Below are 26,533 nucleotides of genomic sequence, written 5' to 3' on the forward strand. Positions count from 1 at the left end.
ATGGAGAACACATCCCAACTTAACATTGAATTATGGCAAATGACTTAATAAAACAAAAATCCTATAAGGCCGTACTTATAAGACGGGCATAAATTTGAGCATGTCGAAACAACCTGGAAAAAGATTTAAGAAAAGGACACAGTTTTGAGGCCGTATCTTTTTAACCGACATAGATTTGCGAATGACGTCACGATTGAAGACAAATTTGAAAAAAGGACACAGATTTGAGGCCGTATCTTTTTTTAACGGACATAGATTAACGATTGACGTCACGATGGGTCACAGATTTGAGAAACGGACACAGATTTGAGGCCGTACACAGATATGAGGTTTACATATATATATGTACATTAAACATTTATTATTTTACACAAGAGATACAAATCAAAAGGGTAAGTACTTGATTACTATTGTCAAATTCATTAAATATTTATGCGATACATGAGGGGTAATAATTTTTCAAATGTAAAAATGAAAATCATCGTTAAAATGTTTAAGTAAGTTGGACAAAAATGCTAATTTGTTTCTTCTATTTACATTGTGTCTTCATACTGATCATTGATTTTGTTAAGCATATATGCATGCATAATATATCTTACTGTATGTCTGTTTACCTCAAGATGCTATTTTCCTATCTATTCGTTGAATTCTTGTCTCATTGACGCATACCAAAATCCATTTATTTTTTTTTTATTTAATTGAAGCTACATTTCATGAAAGTAAGCAGTTGCAATTTGAATTTCCGCAAGCAAATCGATTTAAATATATCACAAACGGAGTGCGAAATGTTGAAATTAACAGAATGGTTGAAGAGTATTATTTAAATTGATTTGATTTTAATTTGATTTTTGTTGTTTTAACGCCACTTTTAAGCACTGCTTTTGGGCTATTTCATGGCGGTCAGTTTTTATTGGTGGAGGAAGCCGGAGTGCCCGGAGAAAACCACCGACCTTCGATAGGAAAACTGACAATCCTAGTCAATTAAGATTGGAGTCGAGTGCACCAGCACGAGCGGGGTTCGAACTCACAACCTCAGTGTTGACTGGCTAGTGATTACATTAGTAACTACTTAGACCACTCGGCCACCGAGGCCCCTTATTTAAATTGAACTTACATATCTAAATTAAAATAAACAAATATACTGATGCTGTGCAACTAAGTTTTGTTTACAATCGTTCTTTTCTATGATGGTGAAGTCTTTTGTTGATAAATTGCAACTTTGTAATCTATTTAGAATATTAATGATAAAACAGTGCAAACTGTAAAACAATATGTCTAATCTTCTAAGTAATAAAACATACAAGAAAAGGGAGACAGATTTTTGTTTTCCTTTTTTAGGAATAAAACATATTAAATAAAGTACAAAACTACAAAGAAATGATAGTATTGTGATCAGAATTGTTAATTTCCTTATCTTCAATAGGAACATACAAGAAATATGAAAGTGTAAACCACCATCAATTAATAAAGCAGATAACTTTTTAATATAAATTTTGCATAGAAAATTTGGAACATGTTTCAACGAAATAATGCTTTTGTTACAACAATAACTTTACGGTCGGGTAACACTAAAGTCTGAAATTGCCCATATCTGTACTCGACTGTACTGAATTTTACATGACCAGTCTGAATTGGTCTGAATTTTACTTGATATTACTCGACCCCAATCTTAACCATACTCGACTGTACTGATTTGCACTAGGACCTTATCTTTGCCATTGAAAAAAGTCTGAACTATTACTCGACCAGTCTGGAACAGTCTTAACTCATTCGCGACCTGAACTCGACCAGTTCTCGACCTAATTTTCAGTCTATTCCATACTCGATCAAATATCTGAACCATACTTGACCAAATAACCTCTACTTTGTTTTAATTTTTGACTGTTTATATAACTATCTTTTTAACTGAAATGACAGCCACAATAGAGTAAAGATATATTTACAGATTTTTACATCCTTACATAATCATCACATTTAACAAATTGAAATAGTCTTGTTTGCCATGTGTATTTTTTAACAAAAATAAATCATTGTTTTTTCACATAAATTCTTAAACAACAAATACATTAGGTTTCATGTTTACATACAATAGATATATAACTGGTAAGCCCTCAAACACATCACACGAATGGATAACAACTGTCATATTCCTGACTTGGTAAAGGCATTTTCTGATGGAAATTGTTTTAAGCCTAAATAAAGGAAGATTTATCAAATTTTAATAAGGGTATATTTCTTGGTACCATGAAACCATTTAAATACTAAGCCAATTTGACAAATTGTTTTCTTAACAATTATTGGATGAGTATTCATTTTTTTAGAATAAATTTTGTTAACAAAGTTGCTTTATATATATGAGATCAAGGAAAATACAAAAATGTTTTTGAAAATGAGAGTTTTCTTAATTCAATGAAAAATAATCTCAAAACTGAATTGTGACTTTTTGTCCTGGACTTTTTGTCCTGGACTTTTTGTCCGTGAATTTTTGTCTGTGACTTTTTTTCCTGTGACTTTTTGTCCTTCATTCATATAACTTTCTTTTTTAACTTACCTAACAACAGCCAACACAATCACTGAAATTGTTCAATTTTATATCAGAAATATATCAATTCTAATTATAATTTGGCATATATATATATATTTATATATCTAAAAGGGATAAACTATTTAAGAAATGATTAAAATTGTTCTTTTGATCAGGGGTTTACTATAAAGTAATACCGCCTGCTTGGGGCACACTCATTAAAAAGAGCACACCTGGTCAGAGAGTAATAAAATTTAAACAACATCCTGTAAACTTTAATGTATGTCTTTAATTTTGACAAAACTTAATTAATCAACCTAAATTTTTACCGAAGCTTTGGAACACAATTTCTTTTTTAAAAGGTTTTCAAGGATTTCTATGGAAGTTCTATAATATTAAATTATTGGTATTACAAAACAAGGGTGTCATTTTTAAAATTTATCAAGTTGCTTTATATACAAAAACAAATGTTAACTGCTTTATAAACTAAACTTGACTGACACCATAAATTTAGAATGTAGGACAGTAAGTCACAGGAAGAAAGTCAAGACAAAAAGTCACGGACAAAAAGTCATCGGATAAAAGGTTACATTTCCGTTCGAGATAATTTTTCTTTAAATAAGAAAACGCTTATTTTTAAAAACACACATTTTTGTATTTTTCTTGAACTAGAATATTTAAAACAAAAATATGTTCTAGAAAAATCAATAATGATCAAATAACTGTTAAGAAAACAATTTGTCAAAATTGCTTGGTAATTAAATGGCTTCATCGTGACTAGAAATATATTATCCTTACCACGATTTAAATTTGATAAGTCTTCATTTATCAACACTTATGAACAATTTCCTTAACAGTAACACAAATAAATGTAATAAAAAGTGATTATTTCAAGATATTTCTCTTATATATTCAAACAATTATAAACAAATTATTTGTGACTTTTTGTTATATCAAATTTGTAACTTCCTGTCCTTTTACCTACACTTTTACCAGGTTTAAGTTAGTGTTGAAAATTTTCCAGTAACCATAAAATCAGAAACATCAAAAATATTGACGAACATTTGTAAAGAAATTTGAATAATGGTAGAAAATTTAGTAATTTTGATTTCAAATTGTTGTTCAAATTTCTAGCCACGGAAAAATAACTAAAAAATATTTCCTTAATTGATGAAATACAATAGATAGATACAGAAATAGGTCTAGGTTGGTTAAGACTTGGTCGAGTATGGTTCAGACTAGGTCGAGTATGGTTCAGACTAGGTCGAGAATGGTTCAGACACTTATAAAATGGTTAAGTACTGGTCAAATTAAGGTCGAGTACAATTTCAGACTGTTAAGTATGGTTTAGACTACATTCGAGTAATATAGAGTAAATTCCAGACCAATTCAGACCGGTCGAGTAAAAATCAGTACACTCGAGTACAGATGTAGGCCATTTCAGACTTTTACTGGTTTGTAGTGTAATAATTTACGAATAAGCACCGAATTACGATACTTTTAAAATTTGTGTATTACACCAGAAGTAAATGATTGAACGGTTGCAACATTGGAAGTGCATCATCTGGTGCTGCTTTTATAAAAAACGTATTGTTAATCAGTTTATCCTGAAAAAGCCATAATTATTGTAAAGCAGCAAGTTAAAAATAGTCATACTATATTCATGCAACAGCAACAGTACAAAAAATCGAACATTTAATTTTAAAAAATCCAATAAGTGTTCAAACTTCTCACTTGCAATGATGTAATTTTGGCTTTTAATCAAATATCTATAGTAGTCATATTTACGCTCCATGTTCCATTATTTGAACTACATGCTAGTTCTAAACACAACATATTTACGTTCCATGTCCCGCTTTTTGTACTTCCTGAAAGTTCTAAACACAGCATACAATTCTTTTTGTTATATTATAATTGCATCACTCCTCGTTCGTAATACAATTGTCTATCGTTTTGTTGTCAGTTTTGGTAGCTTATCTCATTGCATATGGGTTCAATTTTAAGACGACATGAAGAAATGTCCCCTGAAAATCTAATTTGGATACTTGTTATTTTATTGAAAAAAATTACCAGCGTATTGATTCGTTATTTTGTATCACGTTCAAGATTATTATTTCAGTTCGATTAGAATCATTTGACATCTTACTGACGAAGGATATTAGTTATCCGAATATTTAATACTTGTTCATGGTTGCACTATTTTTTTGGTGATGTTGTACCCTTTTAGACTTGCTTATATTATATTTTGTACTGTAGTGTATCATATTTATATGATCCATCGCATCGTAAGATTTATCGTTGGCTATTATTCAGACATTTGTTATTTTAATGTCTATACACATATTAATATCTTGTAAAAAAATATTATATCATACTCACAGTCCAGAACGGATATCTTCTATAGTAAGCGAAACTTACTTTCGCCTTTCTTTCATCTGAATAATAATACTTAAAGGTCGACAATAAAGGTATTTTTATCTAATTTTGTTATAAGGAAGTTTAACTTTGTTTTGATCTAGAGAACAAATGTTGTATATAAAATGTATACTAAAAATAGTATGTAGGTAAAACCTGTCATTTTGTTGGAATTTTCATATCTTAATACGGGAATAAACAGTATTAAACAAATATCAACAAAATGCACTAGTGTAAGAAAATAAATGTATTTACATATATACCATTATGATTGTGTACATGATTTGTAATTAAAATGGTAAGTACTTATTAAGAATTGTCAACTTAAGTTTGTATCCTTTGCAGTGGTTGACTGGTACAGTAACCTGTATTTATTTTAATTGTTTTAAAAAATGACAATGTTCGTAAAAATCATGTTTATTGCTCAAAAATGCTGTTCTAACGTCTTTTTGTAAGTTATGTTCTCATATCGATCACTGATTTTGTCAAATACATGTACATGATGTTTGTATACTTGAATACTATATCTCAATATAAGTATGCTTGTTTACCTCTAGATTTTCTTTGGTTATCTGGCTGTCTCTAATAAGCCATACAGTTTTTTTTTAATGAGAATACAAATTATGATTAAAATTATTGGCTCATCAAAATAGTTGGAATTTAAACTTCCTCTGTGTCTAGCCTTAAATTCATTAAAGTAACTATTTCATGATCGTTTTGCGAAATGTTACAATTTAATGAAAGTTGGAAGAAACTATATTATATCAGAAATTGAAGAAATCCAAATAAACTACATGCTGTACGGTTTAAGTTCTAGCTTTATTTCATTTTGTCTACACTGGCTAAGGATTTTTATTTTAATACATTGCAACTTTTAAAATTTATTTGAAATCGATATTACAACACAACAACACAACATATGACATATATTTTTTTACTGATATACAAGACCTTGAAAAAAAAGGTTTTTGAAAAAAAACATAATATTTGCAATATAATGCCTAACCAAACAGGACTCATGTTTTTTTTTCGTAAATTTAATTGTTATAAATTAGGCCTTTAGGTTTTTCGTTTGTTGTGTTTGACCATTTCATGTCGGGGCCTTTTATTGCTGTCTATACGTTATCGTTTTTTTTTTCAATGTTGAAGGCTGTAAGATGACCTTTCATTGCTAACATCCACTTCATTTGAACTCTGGTGGATAGTTGTCTCATTGGCAAATATACCACATCTCCCATTTTTTTACGACTATGCTTGTAGATCACTAGAAAATAACATTTAACATTATGTCTAGCTTTGTAAAAATAAAAAAATATTTTGTTTAAATCATTTCTGTATAGTACTATTCGTACGTTCTGAATGTTCTATCCAAAGTGAAAGAAGGAAACATTAATCACTGTTTATTGCATTGACATGGTGTGACGTTACTGTAAACAAGGAAATTTTTTGCTGCACTTTTATTTTCGCTATTTTCGCGGTAAGAGTGGATACACGAAAATAAAACTTCCGCGAATATTTCAAGGAGAACTGATTCAAAAAAAGAAGACCATCTTTTAATGTATACCAATAGGATTATGTATACAAGGCCAATTTATAACAACAGTTTTTTCAGATGACAGATCTATATCACAAATTAAAATTTTATTTCTAAATGAAAGGCAGTGTTAGAAACCAAAACCTTTAACTCGTGATAGTTAATTTAATATGAAATATATTTCAAGGAACAGGAAATTATTGATATTGTTATGTAAATATCACTCGTGACAATTAGGTAAATGACACCTTCAATCATTTTTTAAATGACTATCACATTTTATCTGCTACACTAAATGAAATAATCAAAAGAATGCTCCTCGCAGTTTCTAATTTGATCACACTAATTTGAAAGCATCCTTTTATGTTAATATTGTATGTGTTATTACAAGTGAACATAAATGTAGCGGTTTACTTTTACTTAACATAAGTCAATTCACTAATAACTTGAAATCTACATGTACATCAATGAACCGCCGAAAACTGTTCACCTTGTTAAGACAAAAAGGTTTTTTCATCGATTTTTAGCACTTGCTTTACGATACATGTACAATTGAGCCATTTTTGAAATCATTTCCTTAATTTTGTACAGGCCTCTCCTACAAATTGCGAACTCAAAACGGCGCGAATTAAGATTCAGTTGGTAAATCTCGAAATAAAGACGCGAAACTTACCAGTTTACAGTATACAATGGACCGCATTTGTTTACATTGTAGACTGCCATAGTTCTACAGAAATGCATTACGAATTGTGTCATCAGGTCAAATTAACACGAAAGTAGGATTTGAGAGAACTTGCAGTTACTGAAAGCTAGTTAAAAGCCCAAAACAGTTAATAATAAAAAATCATGCATCAGAGACTAAAATCAATTAACAAATTTCCCAGGGATTTAGTATGTTAACGCCATGGACAGTCAAAGAAGACATGACTTGTACAATGCTAAAAAAAAGTATCGACAGGCAGTAGGATAGTTAATCTTATAATAAATATGTATCATGTTATATATAGATAAAGCAATCTCTTAATAGAAAATAAACGTGGATGTGTATTTATACATCCTAAAAACTATTCGAAAAGACTACAAATTGAGTTATGTTTTAAATTTCTTGATGACAAAATCGATGTTAGTGCCAGTGTAAACAATTTTTAAAGATCTTATTTCAACATTAATTAGATAACCTTTACTAATAAGTTTGTTTAAAGGTTCGATGAGTTTACATGGATCACATAGTGATTTATTCGCTTTTAGTACGCCTTATACTACACCTTTCCTTGGGACTAGCTTCTTATATTTTGGTTGAAATGTAAACCCTTTTGTTGCTTATTGTTGATGTTTTAGTTCGTAATCAGCTGTTTACGATTGAACAGGTTTCAACAAAATTCAGTTTGAAATATTATTGGACCGTAACATAAAGACCTTATAAGAGATAAACCTGCAAACATTTTAAAAATGTTTTGAAAAAAAACCCGATTACACTAAATACTTATAAAAATTGTTTAAAATTGTAGAATCCAATATAATGAGTAAAAGAAGAAGAGAAAAAAAAGGAATTCATCATTATGAAATCACATTCACATATGATAATGATAACATATCAGCTGATGTCATTCTTTTTTTCAATTGTTTTACATAAATGTAAATTTACAACGTGATATGTTGTTTTTTGTAGAAACGATAAATGAAACTTTCATGCTTGTACATATATACTGAATATGGGTCATAAAATACTGTTTTTCCTGATAATAATGACAAAGTCGTCGTTTCAGGTATGTTTTCATAATCAAAATATGTTAAATACAACAAACTTGTTTCATATACAATTAAATATCATTCGACAGATTGATGAAGGGAGTCGAAAAATACCAAAGGAACTTTCAAACTCGAAAAAAAACCGAAATGCTATGGCAATTTACGAAAAATGACAAGAAAAATAACATTATACAAAGCACAACATAGAAAACTGATTAAAGGACTGAGCAACACGAATTTCACCAAAATATACTTGTGATATCCGGTGCTCCGGAAGAGTAAGTAAATCATGCTTCACATGCAGCACCCGTCGTGTTGTTTATGTACGTAACAACCCGGTGATTAATCTAATTCGGGAGGTTCCATTCGATGAGTAGAGGACAAGATTGTGGTATATAATATATATGAAAATGTCCGTCGTTATCTGTGAAACAGATGTTCTTAAACGGACAACCAATTCGTGATCAACTTTGTTACTTGCAACTCTTGGTTTAATAGCTTCCTTGCAGCAACTCTCTGTCCAGGAAACCATGATAAGAAATGCAAGCTGTAGAATAATGTATCGACTCCATTTGGAGGCTCTGCTGGAATGTTGCTCCATAGAAGTGAAAAGATCACCATTGGAAAGCTGAAATCATCTCTTTTGTCGTAAAGTTTTGTTCTCAACCGACCCTAGTGGTCAATCTCTAGTGTAAGTCAAGATATGAGATTTCAAGTTCGATGGGATAGATGCATCATAGTCACAACACTTTGAATTATTTAGTAACAGGAAATCTGCTATATAGCGGAACGTGAAAATAAAGGATAATGCTAGCTCCACTATTTTTCCTAAGAAGATCCTGTATGAAGTCTGCCTCAAATGAATAAACTAACAAGTCGGGAAGAAAAGTGTTGTTCGTCAATTCACATTTGTGACGTGATCGTCAGTTTGCAAAGAAATCCGCTCAAGCCGGTGCTAGGGACCCTCTTAAACTTGCAGTGAGGTAGAGTTTTTGCTCTGTGTTGAAGGCCTCACTGTGACTATGAGATGAAGAACAGCAATAAAAGCGTTGTTCCGTTGCTTTTTGTGATTTTGCTATGCATGTACTGATTTTGTCTCATGGTTGAATACCCCATATCCTTTCTTGTGTAGTAGATAGATATAAGAAGATGTGGTATGAGTGCCAATGAGACAACTCTCCATCCAAGTCAAAATTTATAAAAGTATTTTGTCTTAGAGAGGGATACATCTTACTTAGTTGGTTCCCATGGAAATGCAGATTGTTTGTTGAAAAACACGTCCTCCGAACGTAACAACTATGTTTTCAATCTAGAAATTAGGCATCTTGATAATGTTTAATGTCAGTTTCAGAAAATTGTTTGTTTAAATCAGAGTTTTTACAAAGTAAGATGTATCCCTCTCTAAGACAAAATACTTGTATCTACGTTGGCTATCTTTTATGAAACAATGCAGGACCAATTCTTTCAAAGTGTCTTTTAGTTTTGAATTAAGAATGGAGAATATATATGTAAAGGGTAGAAAAAGCAAATGTTTTATACTATTTTCAGAGGAAAGAGACTTAGATTGTATGTAACCCATTTTTACCACGTTGTTTGTAAGAATGTAATTTATGTATGCAGTTCGTCATCCTTGGTTGAAACTCCAAAGTAACATAGAACAACCCTATGATGATTTCCCCCCTGGTAAGTGTCGTGGGGTATATGTTGAACTTCCAAGTGAATTGTCAATACCTAAGGCCTTTATAAATCAGTTAATGTAATGTGATTAACACACAAAACGATGTTGTTTAGGGCTTTATCTGAGGGGACAACATCATATCTGTCATGAAGATAGGGCAGGTACTTAGCAACACTTAGATTTTTATAATTCAATGTAGCATGTGTATTCATTGACCCATTCATTTTTTTTTTTATTTCAAAATTGTAGCAACGACCTCACAATCTGAATCCATTCGGAATGGGTATATACGTTCTCTTCTTAAACGTTTAGCTAACTGCCTGGCATAATCTTCGAATGGATCCATCAGTATTTTGAATTCGATAAGTGTAGAAGTGTAATGATTTACGTACTAGCATTGTATGATTAAAATACTTTATAATATCATATTGTAGAAAAGTTGCGTTTACCTATGTTTTTCTTACTATTAACACTATTGTGTTTGACACATATAATCTTAAACAAGAATAATCCATAGAAAGAAAATCAAGAACAATTGACCATACCAAACATCATCGTAAAAATAGATGCACGAGTAACTACTGTTATCAGACGACAGACAAAAACTGTTACAGCGGTAAACGGGTATTACACATTTATGACGACGTCACAGCATTTATTTAAAATAGACTTTCAATACTGTCATAGTCACGATAATTGTTTTGACTAGTATTGTGAAAAAAATTGTATAAATTTCAAGATTATATATTCGTTACACAACAATACGTCACTGTTTGTGATGCCCTGTGCTGTCGTTAATGGAAGATGTTCGTTGTTATTCTGTAGTTTAAATGTTGTAACGACTATTATATTATTTATTTGTGCGTTTGTCTGTTCTGAGTGTTCTTGCATTTGTTTGTACTGAATTTCTGTCACGTAGTGTTGTTATTTAGCGATATTTTTTAACATTGCCATAAAACCAGGTTCAACCCATCATTTTTTCTTAAAATGTCCTGTACCAAGTCAGGAATACGGCAGTTGTTATCAAATAGTTCGTTTCTATGTATGTTGGCGTTTGTTTTTGTTGCACTTCAGTGTTTCTGTTGTTCCGTTGTTTTCCTCTTATTGTTGATGTGTTTCCTTCGGTTTTAGTTTTTAGTTTAAACATATTTTATTTGTTCAAGTACAAATTGGATAAGACACAAGTCAAACAGACTTATGAAGTCTTCTCCATTCAACATTTATAGCAATATAATACAAAATATATGTATGAGCATGCATGTATAGAATGGTATATCTATTTAATATATATATATATATATATATGGATTTATGTCAAAAGACAGAAAAGTGAAGACAGAAAGAAAACAATAATACAGAAAAAATAAATAAATGAATATTTAGAAAACAAAAACAAAAAATAAAATACAAATTAAACAAAAAAAAAAGAAAAAAAAAGGAAGACTTTTACTTAGATGATGATGTGTGTGCGATCATGGTTTGCTATCTAGACAATTAGAAATCTTTCCGAACTTTTAATAAACTCGAAGACATTTTTGAAAATGGTTTGGTTTTGCTCTAGAGAAAGAAGACAACTACCCGAGGTTAGTAGTTCTATGTTAATTTTACAATCTTTTGGAAGCCAGCGCAGACTTTCAAACATTTTATTTCGTATGTCTGAATATAATATACATTTAAAAAAGAAATGATAGGAATCTTCACGATTAACACCACAGCGGCAAGAAGGGTCAGAAATAATATTGACCCTATATAGATCATAGTTTAAGGATGATGCAAAACATCGTAGTTGGGTTAGAATAATATTCAGTTTTCGAATTCCAAACTCATATTGCTTCTGTACAAGTATGTTACTCTGAGGGTAAAGTTTTTTTAGTTCAGTTTTAAATTTATTTATTGATTCCGCATCACGAGTTGAATCATCAAGATTATTCCAAAGACGTATGGTTGATGGAATAAATGAATCATTAGTCAATGCTAGTCTGCAGAATGGAATAACGATGTCATTTCCATTGCGTAGAGGATAGACCGTCATACTTTGGATTTTTGGGGGAATTAAATTTGTAAAATATTCTGGAACATTATTTTTTTGAATATTATAAAACATTTGAATTTTTCTTCTCTCTCTTCTTTCAGCTAATGTTTCCCATCCAAGTTCTTCATAAATAACCCTTGAGCTTGTGAATATAGGTAACCCCGTAACTATTCTAGCAGCTTGGAGCTGTAATTGTTCCAGTTTATTGATATAACCTACCCCAATGTTATCCCAAACTTCACTGGCATACTCAAATAAAGGTCTTATAAAAACTAAATATAGTTTTTCTAAATTTTTTCTGCTCAGTTTATATTTCAACTTCCTTAGCATATTTATATGTTTAGATGTGCTTAAGATAATATTATCAACGTGGACATTCCATTTAGCATCATTGCTAAATGTAACCCCTAAATGTTTATGAATATTTGTAATAGGTATATTTTTATCATTGAATATAAAGTTCATTTCTGGGATTTCAACATTAGAAAATAACATAATTTCTGTTTTATCTGGATTAAAAGACATTAACCATTTTTTGGACCATTCGTTCAGCTTTTCCAGATCATGGTTTATCACAGTTTCTATCTGCAATGCATCACGATCCGCACAGCTGAACGACGTGTCATCTGCAAAGAGTCTGCACAGAGAAATAAGGCTTTCTGCAATATCATTAATATATATTATAAAAAGTAATGGTCCAAGGACCGACCCTTGAGGGACACCAGCTGAAATACTGCAAAGTTTTGAAGAAGATTGCTTGATAACCACTCTTTGTTTTCTATCACTTAGGTAGCTTCTAAACCATTTTAACAGATTTCCATTTATACCATAAGCCTTCATTTTATGTAATAAACCATCATGCCAAACTTTATCAAAGGCTTTGGAGAAATCGCAAAAAACAAAACAACTTATCTCTTTCTTTTCAAGTGAGTTCAATATGCAATTATATATTTCTAACAGTTGGTGAACCGTTGAACATTTAGGAAGAAAACCCGATTGATACTCATAAATTAACTTATTTCTTTGTAAGTGGTTGTAAACATATTTATATATAACACGTTCCATGACTTTGCCTATGCAACTAATGAGTGATATAGGTCTATAATTGGAAGGTAATGAACTATCCCCCTTTTTAAATAAGGCTATAACATTTGAAATTTTCCAGCTGGATGGATACTTGCACTGCTGCAAGGATTTATTAAATATTATACATAATGGAATTGCAATTTTTTCGGGACAAATTTTAAGCATCTTATGACTAATGACATCCGGGCCTGACGCTTTTTTAGGATTTATAGTTTTTATAATGTCAACAATTTCACTAGTACTAATCTCTATATCATTCAATAAATTGTTAGTTTTTTTGTCAAAATCGGGTAATTGAGCATCAACTTCTGCTAGCGATGAAATAAAACAAAAATACTTATTGAGAATGTCGCATTTCTCGTCGTCTCCATCGGCGAACTCCTCGAAACGTTCATCATTAAGAATATTTTTTAATGGGGGTATGTTACTAGAACCTCTATTTGGTTTAATCAGCATCTTCATTATTTTCCAATAAGTCTTAGAATCGGAAGCGTTATCTAGTATAATATTTTCTAAGTTTTTCTCAAAATTTTCTTTCGCTTCTTTCTTCATATTATTCACTTTATTCCTTTGTTTCTTATATTTATTAATATCCGTTTCTTTTTTAGATTTAATTGATTTTTTTCGTAATCTATCCCTTATTCGAATTGCTTTTCTGATATTACTGTTAAACCAGTGTTTATCATTGCCACGTATAGTTACTGTTTTGGTTGGAATGCTCTCTCTTGCAATGTTGAGGATTTTTTCAGTGAATATAGTGACCATTTCGTCTACTTCCTCAACACGGTAAAAGAGCTCATTACATTCAACTGCATTCAACATATTTGAAAACTTATCAACATCTGTTTTTTCATACAACCATATTTCCCGTTTAAACGACTTTGTTACGGACTTTGGACATTGTAAAAAAATAACAGAGGCATCGTGATCACTGATATCAGCAGGTACATTCAGTACATCAGAAAAAGAAAATTGTATAGCATCACTTAATATGATCGGATCAAGCAAAGTACTACTGTGATCAGTTACCCTTGTAGGTTTATTAATTACGTTTTTTAAATTAAATTGATGAATCGTATCATATAACTTATTATTATTATAAGAAAATAAATCGGAATTCAAGTCTCCAGAAATCACAATGTTTTCAGTAAACTGATAACCAAGTTCAATAGCATGATTTAGTCGTGTCCAATATTCAACACCTGACCATTCCGGTCGATAAGTACAACATAATAAAAAAGTTTGACCTTTACCTCTGATCTCCACCCAGATAGTTTCGTCAATGTGGTTTTCGAGTACACCTTTTCTGGTGACTGATAAATCATCTTTTGTATAAATGAGTAAGCCTCCTCCGGCATTATTACGATCTTTACGGAATATATTTTGTGAAAATGAATCTATAATTAATTCTTCGTTATTTATATTTGGATCTAAGTGTGTTTCAGTGACTGTTACAATATCAAACTCTTCTGCAAAATTTTGAATGAACTCAATCTTATTTCGTAAACTACGAATGTTAATATTGCATATTGATATGGAGTTATCAGTTTCACGAGAAAAAACGTTTTCATGTTCATTTGGACCGGGATTTTGTTCAACGCTTCCAATTATAAGGATGAAGTGTAACACAAATAGAAGGAATAAAACATTTATATTTGGATCAAGGCTCTGAAGAAGCGACAAGGAGACGACGAGAAATGAACAACGACAATTGGTAAATAGAATTTCCGAAAAAGGTTCTCCTTTGTAACAAAAATTATCTGATCCGGAAAAATGAAATTTACATGAATTGAATAACCCTATGGCTACCCTGTATTGTTCAATACAATTACCCGTTAGGTAAAAGTACAACAAATAAAAACAATTTAAAAGACAGGTTGCCATTCAAGTTACACAAAAATAGTAGATCACACACATCATCATCCAAAGTCATACAGGTATTAAAGATATATACACAAAGAAAAAAAAAGTACATTGTAAAAAATAATAAACTGGAGGAAAGCATTTTCGAGTCATAGAATGGGAAAATTATTTCACAACAAATTTCAATTGCCAACAATTTTAGTTTGCAACCCGGATTTTTTTCTCTCAATCGATCTATGACTTTTGGACAGCGGTATACTACTGTTGCCTTTATTTATACGATCTTATACTAATTACATTCAAATGAAACGAGTTTTTTTTTAATTTTTATGTTCAGGAAATTGTTGAACTAAGGCATGCATCCCATGGCCACATCTTCTTATTTTTTTATATATACTAAAAAAAGTATAACAAAAATACTGCACTCCAAGGCCAATTTAAAAAATAAAATAGAAAAAAATACAGAACTCCAAGGAAAATTCAACACTGAAAGTCCTTTATCAAATGGCAAAATCAAAAGCTCAAACAACACATCAAACGAATGGAAACAACTGTCATATTCCTTACTTGGTTCAGGCCTTATGTCGAAAATGGTAGATTAAACCTGGTTTTATAGCTAGCTAAACCTCTCACTTGCATGACAGTCGCATAGAATTCCATTATATTGACACACTGTGTGAGCAAAACAAACAGATATATTAGGTAAAATTGTCAATAATTGGAGTACAGCAGTCAACATTGTGTTATACATCTTAATCACTATTCAAACAAAGAAAAAAAAATGGCATATGGACATTCTATAGACAAAGTACATAAGCAAAAATGAAAGACAAGAATACAAAAAATGACCATAGCACAATAACACAATGGCAGGACGTATAAATACTGAGCCACGCCAAATGGATATTACCAAAAATAGACTAACATTAGGTTACAAATATACAAAGACAAAAAAAAGAACACTATAACACGTAATTAAGATATTAAACAACATCAGTACCTAGAATCTATATTTCAAGACCATCATGTATTTTTTGTGAAGTTGATACGGAATATTTATCAACAAGGTCTTGGTATTTCCCGATGAACTTTTTAAGAAAAAGGACGAGACGTTCTTTGAAATAACTTTCTGCTCTGACACTGGTGACGTTTTGTAAAGTCTGAGTAGCAGCTGCAAGCTTGTGAATACCGGATGCGTTGGGAAATGTAGATCCCATATGCAGGTGAAGTTTGTATATTGCTGCTAAGGTGTGGGACATTTCAAAATCAAAATCGTCTCGTTTGTCATAGATTCTGGTACTAAGATGACCGTGTGTGTCAAATTTGAGATATTAGTCTAAAAACGAGGCGGAGGAAGCCCTGTCTGTTGTTTCTTTAATATCCAGTTATGGAGGATATATTAATGGAACCCAATCAGAGAAGTTTGAATTGTTAATGAAAAGAACATCATCAATATATCTGAATGTGAAATTAAATAATCTAGCTTCTTCGATCTTATTGTTTTTGACAAGTGTCTGAAGGAACTCCGAAAAATAAGAAGAGGTCGGCAAGGAGAGGCACACGGGTCGTTCCATTAGGAATGCCGACAATTTGTTGAAAAAGGCTACCTCCAAAGTCAACAAATATGTTGTCAGTAAGAAACTCGAGCATACTGATCACTTGTTCCTCTGTGTAGCTTGTTATGCCTTTTTGTTTATTATTAACAAAATATGCCGTATGGTATCCCAAAGCAATACATTTATAGCGTATGCTACCATTTTTATATTGAAAAGCATTGTGCATTATTTCTTTTAGACGATTTTTAAATTTCACATGGGAAATGGTGGTATACAGGGTTGAAAAATCAAAAGTTTTGATAGAATTAATTTCAAAGAAAGATCGAGATTTAAAATTATCCATAAGCTCTTTTAGAGATTTTTAGAATCCACATATGGTTAATACCACTACGCGAGTAAACGTGGAAGTCCATAAAACTGACAAAATCAAATGCTATCAATCAACAAAACAAGTGTAAAACAACGCGCAAATTCCTGACTCGGTATAGCATTTTCCGAATAGAATGGGTGGGTTAAACCTGGTTTTATAGCTACCTAAACCGTCCACTTGTATGACAGTTGTTTAAAGTTCCATTAAACCAACAAAATTGGGTAAGGAACCCAAACAAACATAAACGGTTAATGTTAAAATAATTGGGACCCAGCAGTCAAAATTGTGTAAACATACATAACAGACATACAACACAACTGACTACAAAATTCAAACAAACATACAATTTTAAACCAACAAAAACGCCAACAAAAATGATGTAGTAAAAGTAATAACTCATCATAGATGCTAATACCAAAATTTAGTACGCCAGACGCGCGTTTCGTCTACAAAAAAACCATCAGTGACGTGAATTAGACAATGACGTCACCAACAAAATAAAAGTTTTTGACGTTGATAGTAAATATCGTATGTATGATACATTTTCTCGATAAAGAAAATTAAGTAAAAAGAAATACAAGGGTAAACAAAATAGAAACAACACTGAAAAAACACTTTGTGTCCGAATCGCACCTCAGGACACCCCTGCACCAGACTTAAATCTTCTATGCACGATGTTTACATTTATTACGAATCTGCAACGTGTTATTGCCAAATGATATTGCATTCACTGATGTTGATCGCAAGCTAATTCACTTTCGAGTTTGTTGCCTAAGTTTACCGGTTCGTGACATTGATGAACAATCAACTCAGAATCATGGACTACGTGAAAAATAAGTGAGTTGATAGAGCCATGTATAGTTTTTTTTATTTTCCATGCGTTCCCATTGTTAATCAAACTTTTCCATTACAGTTGTTAAATGATTTGGTGAATTTAGTTTGTTCCTTAAGAATCAATTATTACTCTCTACCTTCCAGTGCACGTTTGTTTACATTCTTTCATCATGGCTTTTCCCCCGCACTTGCGCTGTGCGTTGGCCATATTTCTAACGAGGGGTCTCGTAGTTAAGATCTCTGCATACGGAAAAATATCGGCGATTAAGAGTACGGGAAGACAATAGTTCCATAGCAGCATATTTCCGAAGATTTTTATTAGATAAATGATTTTTTTACAAAAAAGTCCACGTGCACTTGTTTTATTGTAAAACTTCAGTTCTGATAATGTTGTTATCTACCAAATGAATTTTAACTTTGAATAAATATTTTTATTTACTCTCCTTTAATTTTTAAGAATTAAGATTTATGCCAGTCATATTTTTCAGGATCTAAAAGTAATGCCTAACATCATTTAGGCAATAGACTTACTGCCAAGGCATTAGCTTGTTGCCTAGGATATAAGCGTAATGTCTCATTTCACTTATTGCCGCTAAGCTATATATTATATGGATATATTATAATTCAGAAAATGTATACATTTCTTATTAAGATAAGTTATAAGTACTTAGTAAACCAAATTAAATAACTATATACTATTAATGTTTAACGAGGCCGGAAGAAGGTACCGGTATTTTTTGTATCCTACTATCAAATGTCAAAACTATTGATAAAGTATGATACACACCAAAAAAAAAACAAAAAATAAAAAAAACAAACTTAGCCATTCAAGTTTATAAAACATATTCAACTTATTGTAATTTGAAGCATAATACTTTAAAGATACCAATAAAGCAGAAAAGTGGTGTATTTTGATGTTTTAATATCATATGGTCTGCAAAATTGCATCCTTATGTAACCGAGGTATGTCTAAAAAGAAAACATGTATTAATGAAAGAAATCAGTTTACACGAATGGTGCTACATGTGGCGCAGGATCTGCTTACTCTTCCTGAGCACCTGAAATCACCCCCGGTTTGTTTGGTTTTTTTGGGGTTTTTTTTGTATCGCTTAGACTTTAGTCATTCTATGTTGTGTTTTGTGTACTATTTTTGTCTTTTTTTTCCATGTCGTTGACAGTTTATTCTTGACTTATGAGTTTGGTTGTCCCTTTGGTATCGCTCTCCTCTCTTTGACAAAATATTCAGTTGTAAAACATGTTAGCTCTATATGATAGATTTTCCGTGCACACAGCATTTCTTTGAATATTAGAATTGATACTGTTAATGTTAGTGCTTAAACAACGTTCTAAAGGTAAACTCAAGTTAAGAATATCCAAAAATATAATCATAAAAAAACAGATCAGCCAAGCATACTTCCAAGATAAGGGATCAATAAAAACCCTAAAACAATGAAGCAGCGTGGTAGGATTTTCATAATAAGATTAAGAAATTTAGATGTTCAATATTAATGTAATGAGTGAATCTTGAACTCCAGGTGTAATATATATAAATTTCGTTGAACATATAAGGTTTATTATTGTAGGACAAAGATGGGAATCCATATTGTAATAACAAAGGAAGTCTTGAAACTTTTGAAGAATTTTGCTGTCCAAAATGTGCACAAGAAACCAACAAAGAGAAATGTCGTTATGAATGTCCGATCGACTATTACCGGTTTGAAAAAAGATGATATGGAATACCTCGTAACACTATAGAACACTCAATGCCTTTTTCACCATTTGTGTGCAATCGAAACTGTCCAAAAACGCATTATGGAATAGCTCTTAATGAAACAAAAATATGTGTGTCGTGCTCAATTTTATGTCTCGACACTTCTATTGAAACATCTTGCTCCTGTGCAATTTCTGAAAAGGATATAGATATAAAAACTGTGCTGATAATTACTAATATTATAACAGCTTTACTTTTCATAGCAACCACATGCATTTCTATTTCATGTCTTTATCGAAAACAGAAAAAAGACAAAAGAAGTGAACCAAAACACATGGAGAATTGTATTGAGGTGAGTAGAATGGGTAAATGGCCCTTTATAGCTTGCTTTTCGGCGTGAGCCAAGGCTCCGTGTTGAATTTGGTTTGTAAAATTTGATCGTTTGGTTTTGTCAAATATGATCATTTTTTGTCATTTTAAGTTTTTGTGTTTATTTGGCAATTTTAAAAACAAATATTTTATGATAATGAAAAGTCAGACGCTCATAACTTTAACCCGGAGAAGTTTGTCCTTAAACACTATCTATTCTGTAATTTTACTCCACCTAACCTAAGATGATATTAATTTGTCGGCATTTCTTTAAAAAATGTGGTCCAATTACACTGAAATGATGCAGTGATTGTTTTCAAAAGTAAAATGACCTATTTTATAGGTTTCGCCCTAATATTTATATAAACAATCGCTTAAAGTCTCTTTTGATAAACAGTGTATGTAATTTGTTCACTGTTGTTATGGTATTTTTCAAAATAAAAAAAAATTGTAATAAAACAAAAGAGCGTATCAAAGAATGAATAGAAATACAGGATTAAAATACTGGATAAAATATAGTAGAAGAATACAAGATGGATAAATAAATAAATACAATCAACATTATTAATTTTATTTCCAGAATGATATCGATAATATACAGGAAAATGTAAAACCAACGTGCACACACGAAATAAACGACAAAATAACAATGGATACTGAACATAAATCTGAAAAAGACTTTGCAGTGGCTTTACAGAGACAACATGAGAAAATTACAAGATATACACCGGATCCAACTGTTGTTTTAAGAAAGGTAACAACAGGTGTAACCTTCAAGTCAAGTATGTTCTTGCCAAGAAGAAAACCTCCAACACAATATCATTGTATATGTAAATCAACGTCTTAAACACACATGATCACGAACTCAGGCTGTTTTTTTTTTTTTTTTTCATCGAATAATTGAAAAGATAATATTTGTATTGATGGAATATATCCCGTTCAACTTAAAAAGAAAGATGCAACAGAAACAACTAGGTTTGCTTCCTCCTTTAACAAACACTTCAGAATAAGCATAGAGGCCGATTGAGAATTAATATTATGAAAATGTTGTCACATGATCTTACGATGTATCGTGTTCTCCTAGAGTGCGGGAGATTAGAGTTCGATGCTCCACAGAGTCAAACCAAAGACTTTAACATTGGTACTTGCTACATGTCTAGTTAAATTCTGCAGAAGTGAGTAAGAGCAAATATAAAAAGAAGATATGTTATGGTTACCAATGAAAAACCTATCCACAAGAGACAAAATGACGTAGAAGTTATCTATAGGTCACCGTACGGCCTTCAAAATGAGAAGAAAACTGGTCGGATTGAATTCAGACTGTCTTTCATACAATAGAAATGGAAACCATTTGGCGAATAATCAATTGCTACAAAACAAATACTTACGTACATCTTGAATTCAAAAATATTAAATAATATATTGATCAGATTTATTACTTGAGCTATCCAGTTTCCTATTTCACATTATGTTCACATTCTCCCAAATGCTTTGTATATTGATTAATGACCGAGAATTCCAAATGTTCCGATTGTTATAAAGCTCCTTTACAGAAACACGAGTTTCTTTTCCGTATGTCGTGATTTGCCCAATCACCTTCGTATATTCTTGTGAACAAATTGTCTATGATTGAAATTCAACATTAAAACATGATTGTTTTAATAAATGGCTTGGAATTAGTTTTCCGTAAATGTGAGTACTCTCAGATCTGTTATTGGTGTTTTAATTGCTTCTGTTACAAATGTAGTTGTTTGTTTTGCTTTGTATAGATCTCGAGTCGTGCCCTTTTCAACTGATTTGTATAGTGTGTGCTTATGTTGTGTTGTTTAACCAATTTCACAGGTAATGGTGGGACTGGGCGCCTTCAAACACGTGTAACCCCGACCAAAGTCAAGCACCTGTTATTCAGTTGTTGTCTTTTGTTGCTATATATCACATTCGTTTACCGTTAATTGTTTTGAACAGTTTGTCCTTGTGTTGTACTAGTCCAGGGTGTGGGGGCGCTCCAAACGTGCTCAATTCCTTCACATTCTGTATGTGCCTGTATATAAAGCAGACCGTTGGTTTTCTTATTTGAATTGTTTTTCATTTTGTGATGTCGGGGCCTTTTACAACTTATATGCTATAATTGCTAACATGTACGTCATTTGGTCTCTGGTAGATAGTTGACTCACTGGCAATCATACCACTACTACTTATTTTATATTAAGATACATTTAATACATGCAAAATTAAGAAATTTGAAAATTCGAGTGCAATTTTCAATACATAATTAGAAATAGAGCGGATGCCGATCAAAAAGTATAACAAAAATACCGAGCTCAAAGGAAAATTCAAATAGGGGAAGTCCATAAAAACTGACTAAATCAAACGCTATCAATCAACGGAATCAAAACGTGTTATTATACCCCATGCAGGAACAAGGGGGTTTGTAAATTCTTTAAAAAAAAAAATTTTAAATGTAAGAAGCACACATACTTATATTACTAAAAAATTATGCAAAGCATTTAAAATTTCATCATTAAAAAAAGGTTTAGTTTTTCAAGGCGAGAACTGTACTTGTATTTGTATTATTTATTGTGATAAATCAAATAGTTTTTTTTTATTCCAGAAAAGGGAAAAAGAAGAACCAGTAAGAGCAAGAAGTAGTGCATACGCAAACGTAAGTGCGATCCGGCGTAACAGATTTTTTAACCGTAAAACAATTTCACGTGTAGTAAGCCAGTTGTTTGGGCGCAAACATGATACAAACAATACAGAAGAGGATTTAATCATTGAATATAATACAACTTCCACTCAAACCATGCATAGTGATGAACTGAATAGTCTACCAAACATAGCTTTGACAGAACCAGTTAGAGAACTTATTGATGTTGTTTCCGTTGAACTTGTACAAAAAAGGGTACCGGGCAATCAACAAAATTGTTCGACAGTTTTAAAAGCAACACAAATGAGCAAAAGCATCTTGCAGGAAAGCAAAAATACAATAATCGAATTAGACAAAAAAGACACAACAAATACTCAATCAAAGACTGGAAACAGTACCCAAAATGTCAACAACCCGTTAGAAATAAAGACACTCGCAGGTGAGACAAAATGTACAAATAAATTGTTACAAGAAATAAATAGAAAGGACAAAGATATATCAGAGTCGACGAATCAAGCAAATAGAGGACATGGCAACACAGCTCACATAGATGTAACTGACGAATCCATGAAGCAGTTACCATCTGCTGCTGAAAGTAGGCCATCAACGGAATTTGCTGCAACATGCATCCAACAGGGACTGTCTATTGATGATCAATCAACAAATGAGCTATCTGAAAATTTCAGTTTTGATAAAAAAGTGACAAATACCTTTACTGAAAGTAAACGTGATGAACAAACTGACCGCAATATTTATGTGAGAATAAACGAGAACATTGTCCGTGAAGTTCATAGAGACAGTGAAGCTTCTACAAACTCTAATACAAGCAGTAACAGCAGTAACAGTAATAGTACAGAAAGTGATGGGACAAATGCGTCTTTCAAAACAGCGTCATCTGAAAGCCCTAGACTAAGCGAGGTAGAAGATACAGAGCAAAAGGTTTATAATGAAGACACCAATAAAGTCAGATTGAGCTCAACGGACATTGAAAAGACACCAGATTACGAAAATATTCCTTATCTTATTGACATGAGGGCTGATGTAGAACAACATTCTGAGATTGATACGACCGAAAGAAATGGTTTAAATAATGTTACTACTACTTATACTAACAGTAATTCCGTTGAAGGGTTAACTCCTATATCAGAAAATGTAGAAGACAACCAATTAGTAACACACGACAACAGAGCTAGTTTAGGAAGAGATGTGTCTCTCCGTTCGATTCAACCCCAACGTCTTGGTCTGGAATCGGTAGATGCAGTGGTCAAAAGCGACGTACAACTTGCAATTACTGCAAAAGAATCTATTGATATGAAAACAATTACAGGCCAGACAAATATGAGTTTTACAAATTCAACTGTAACTTTAGTTATCAACCAGAGTAACAAAGGTAACAGGAAAGTAAATGAATGATCTCTGAAATTTCATAACATTTTACATTCATCTCGGGTATAAGTAACTGCAAGTGCACATCGAAAAAATGTATCAGAACTTTTACATTATCTAAGATATGGCAAATTTCATATACGGCAAAAAAGAAGTACTAATCTATGGATTTTGCACGTAAATATCGTAATAAAGTTCAGCAATTTTGACTTTCAATTATAATTTCTCCTTAAATAGTGATATGTTATCGCTACTGAAATTTTCTTTTAACAGATATAAAATGTATACGGGGACACCGAATGCGGCTTTTGCGCCATATAGGAAAAAAGAACGTGTGACGTCGTTAATGCATTATGCACCGAAATCTAATTTTTCGACGTTTAAAGATGTTACAGATATATTTGAAAGATTTATACAGCAAAAACGAATAAGGAAACCTACTATATTTTTATATTGATAAAACAGAAATTTAAGTTCAAAGTCATAACCATTTTAAAGAACATTCGTTATACAGGTTTTTGAGAAAAGACAACTAATATTTAAATAATCCAATATTTATTCGATATTTACGTAGCCCTATACATTATCACTTCTTTCTACAGAACGTTCAATTTGCTTTATCTCCGAAAATATACAAGTTATATATGGTTTTTTTTTCGATATTCATATACAGTTACACATGCTCTAGTAGATTGCAAAATTCCTGGCAATCAGTTAGATCGCCCATTTACGTCCCTGTTACCTAAAGTTAGGTACAAAATCTTACTTAAAATAGAATCTCAGATGTCATCTATCTTTGGTGTTTTGCATCTTTTAAATAATTTTACATGAGCTACTGGTTGGTAAAATATGTTTTAATGGATTCAAAGTTATAGCAAAAGGAGAAAAAGATTTGGTAAAAGACCATCAAAACGGCTACGATTCATAAGTAATTAACTTTTAAAAACATTTAGCGATATGCTGATTTGATTTTCTCTTTAATGAGAAAAGCAAGAACTACTAAAATCAAAAATGCTTTTCTTCTTCTGTAAATATATCACCCTATACAATTTAAATACTGAGTAAAATTATGGATAAACTAACAATTAATCGATATATAATTCAACTTCAAATGCTTTCCATAAATATTAATCTACTCCATATGTGAAGTCGTACTTTACAGAAATTATTTCTATGATTGATGCTACTCGTGCATATTCTTAATCTCACTAAGATCATCTATTTCTATGGTAGAAATATGTTTATGTTTTGAATAAGTTATAAGTTTTGAATAGCAGTAAAAATGAGGCGGTAGATATAAAAAGAACTATGAAATTTGATAAGTTAACAGGGACCGAAAAAAAACATCGCAAAAACGAAAAGACAAACAACAGTTTAAAAAACACTACGTAGGAAATTAAATACCAATCAACACGAACCCAAACGAAAACCAGGGTTGATCGCAGGTGTCATGCAGATCCTGCTCCACTTGAGGCACTCGTAGTGTTGCTCATGGAAAGTACGATTTGGACGACAAGGCTCGTTCAGTTATTTCACAACCGTGGAAAATAGGATGAAATTGTTCCTACGAAAATTAAAACATATGCATGTCATCTGTGACACATGTACTCCATAAAAACACAATATAAATAGTATTTTATTAACCTCTTGAAATTTGATATCCTCAGGACAAAACATCTTTCAAAATCAGGATCGATCTAGTGGTTGTAAAAGTTAGTGTTGATGTCAGGCTGATAAATTTGACACGCGTACAACAAGTGCACATCAGAGATTTCTTATGACTGTAACAATATATATCCAGACACTAATTATCGATACTTGAATCAAGTTCCACAAATGTGTTCCACTGGCGTAAATGAGATAAAACAGAAGGGTTAATTTTACATGGTTCAGCATAAAGAAAGAAAACTAATCAAAGAAGGTTTTTTATCGACGAAAAGATCAACTGTGATTTCAAATATCAAATGTGTATAATCCATGAATAAAACTGAAAAAGTGACAAAAGTCTACTTCAAATCTCTATTAATCTATCCCAAATTTACGATTGAAATCAATTTATTTGCACTCTAATATATCAAGATCACGGAAGAAACTATTTGCAATTTTTTTCGTACTTCTGAGCAAAGAATTCATACAATTACAATGTCTGTTTATTGATGTATACATTTAACTGAGTCCGGTGACAATTTGTAACCTGGTAACCGTCAAATATTCGATACTTTTTATTCAAATTTATGTTTTTGTTAGAAATCATTGGACTCGTCAAGTTTGACACTCTAAAATGCATTTATTGTTAACAATTATTTAATATATTACATTAGATGAAAAGGTTGTAAAAATGCAGTGTTAATAAATGTATGGATATTTCAGTTCAACAGTATAGTATTAACATTTTTTCATATAAGTAATAAAAAGTCCAGAAAATAACGTGTCTTATCTTACGTATTTGTGTGTTTGACGTTTGTCTCTGGACATATTGGGAACAAAGAGTTTGTGCGATTATGTGTTTCTTGTAATTTGAGTGTGATATGGCTGGCTTACTAAACTTGATACAACTGAAAACATTGTCGACAAAGAAAAATGATTTAAGCATGACAAACTCTATGACTTTAGACGTATTTACAATGATCTTGTTTATAAAAGAAATAAGTGTACAAACAAATGAATCAAGTTTATTTATTTTCATTGGTTAATACTGAAATAAAACGTTCTTCCGCCTTTCCTTTGTAGAAATTGATAAGTTTCTTTCTTTAAGATTTAAAAAAGTCCCTGTTTTCAG

At 31.5% G+C, this 26,533-nt stretch overlaps 1 protein-coding gene across 1 annotated transcript; it reads left to right on the forward strand.

Annotated features, from left to right (window-relative positions):
• Window positions 1–5,107: 5,107 nt before the first annotated feature.
• Window positions 5,108–26,181, forward strand: LOC127701009 (papilin-like). Its single transcript, XM_052204767.1, has 5 exons — window positions 5,108–5,237; window positions 8,143–8,239; window positions 19,225–19,704; window positions 20,302–20,475; window positions 22,333–26,181. The coding sequence occupies exons 3-5, from the start codon at window positions 19,405–19,407 to the stop codon at window positions 23,779–23,781; spliced, it is 1,923 nt and encodes a 640-aa protein (XP_052060727.1). The 5' UTR covers window positions 5,108–5,237; window positions 8,143–8,239; window positions 19,225–19,404; the 3' UTR covers window positions 23,782–26,181.
• The last annotated feature ends 352 nt before the right edge of the window (window positions 26,182–26,533 follow it).

Source organism: Mytilus californianus, unplaced genomic scaffold (assembly GCF_021869535.1).
Source record: "Mytilus californianus isolate M0D057914Y unplaced genomic scaffold, xbMytCali1.0.p SCAF_5, whole genome shotgun sequence".
Lineage (NCBI taxonomy): Eukaryota > Metazoa > Mollusca > Bivalvia > Mytilida > Mytilidae > Mytilus > Mytilus californianus.

Bases quoted from the DNA above. Each gene is read 5' to 3' on its own strand.
- LOC127701009 (XM_052204767.1), top strand. From the start codon at position 19,405: ATGCCTTTTTCACCATTTGTGTGCAATCGAAACTGTCCAAAAACGCAT. The intron at 19,705-20,301 runs GTGAGTAGAATG...TTTTATTTCCAG, and splicing joins ACATGGAGAATTGTATTGAG to AATGATATCGATAATATACA. The intron at 20,476-22,332 runs GTAACAACAGGT...TTTTTATTCCAG, and splicing joins CAACTGTTGTTTTAAGAAAG to AAAAGGGAAAAAGAAGAACC.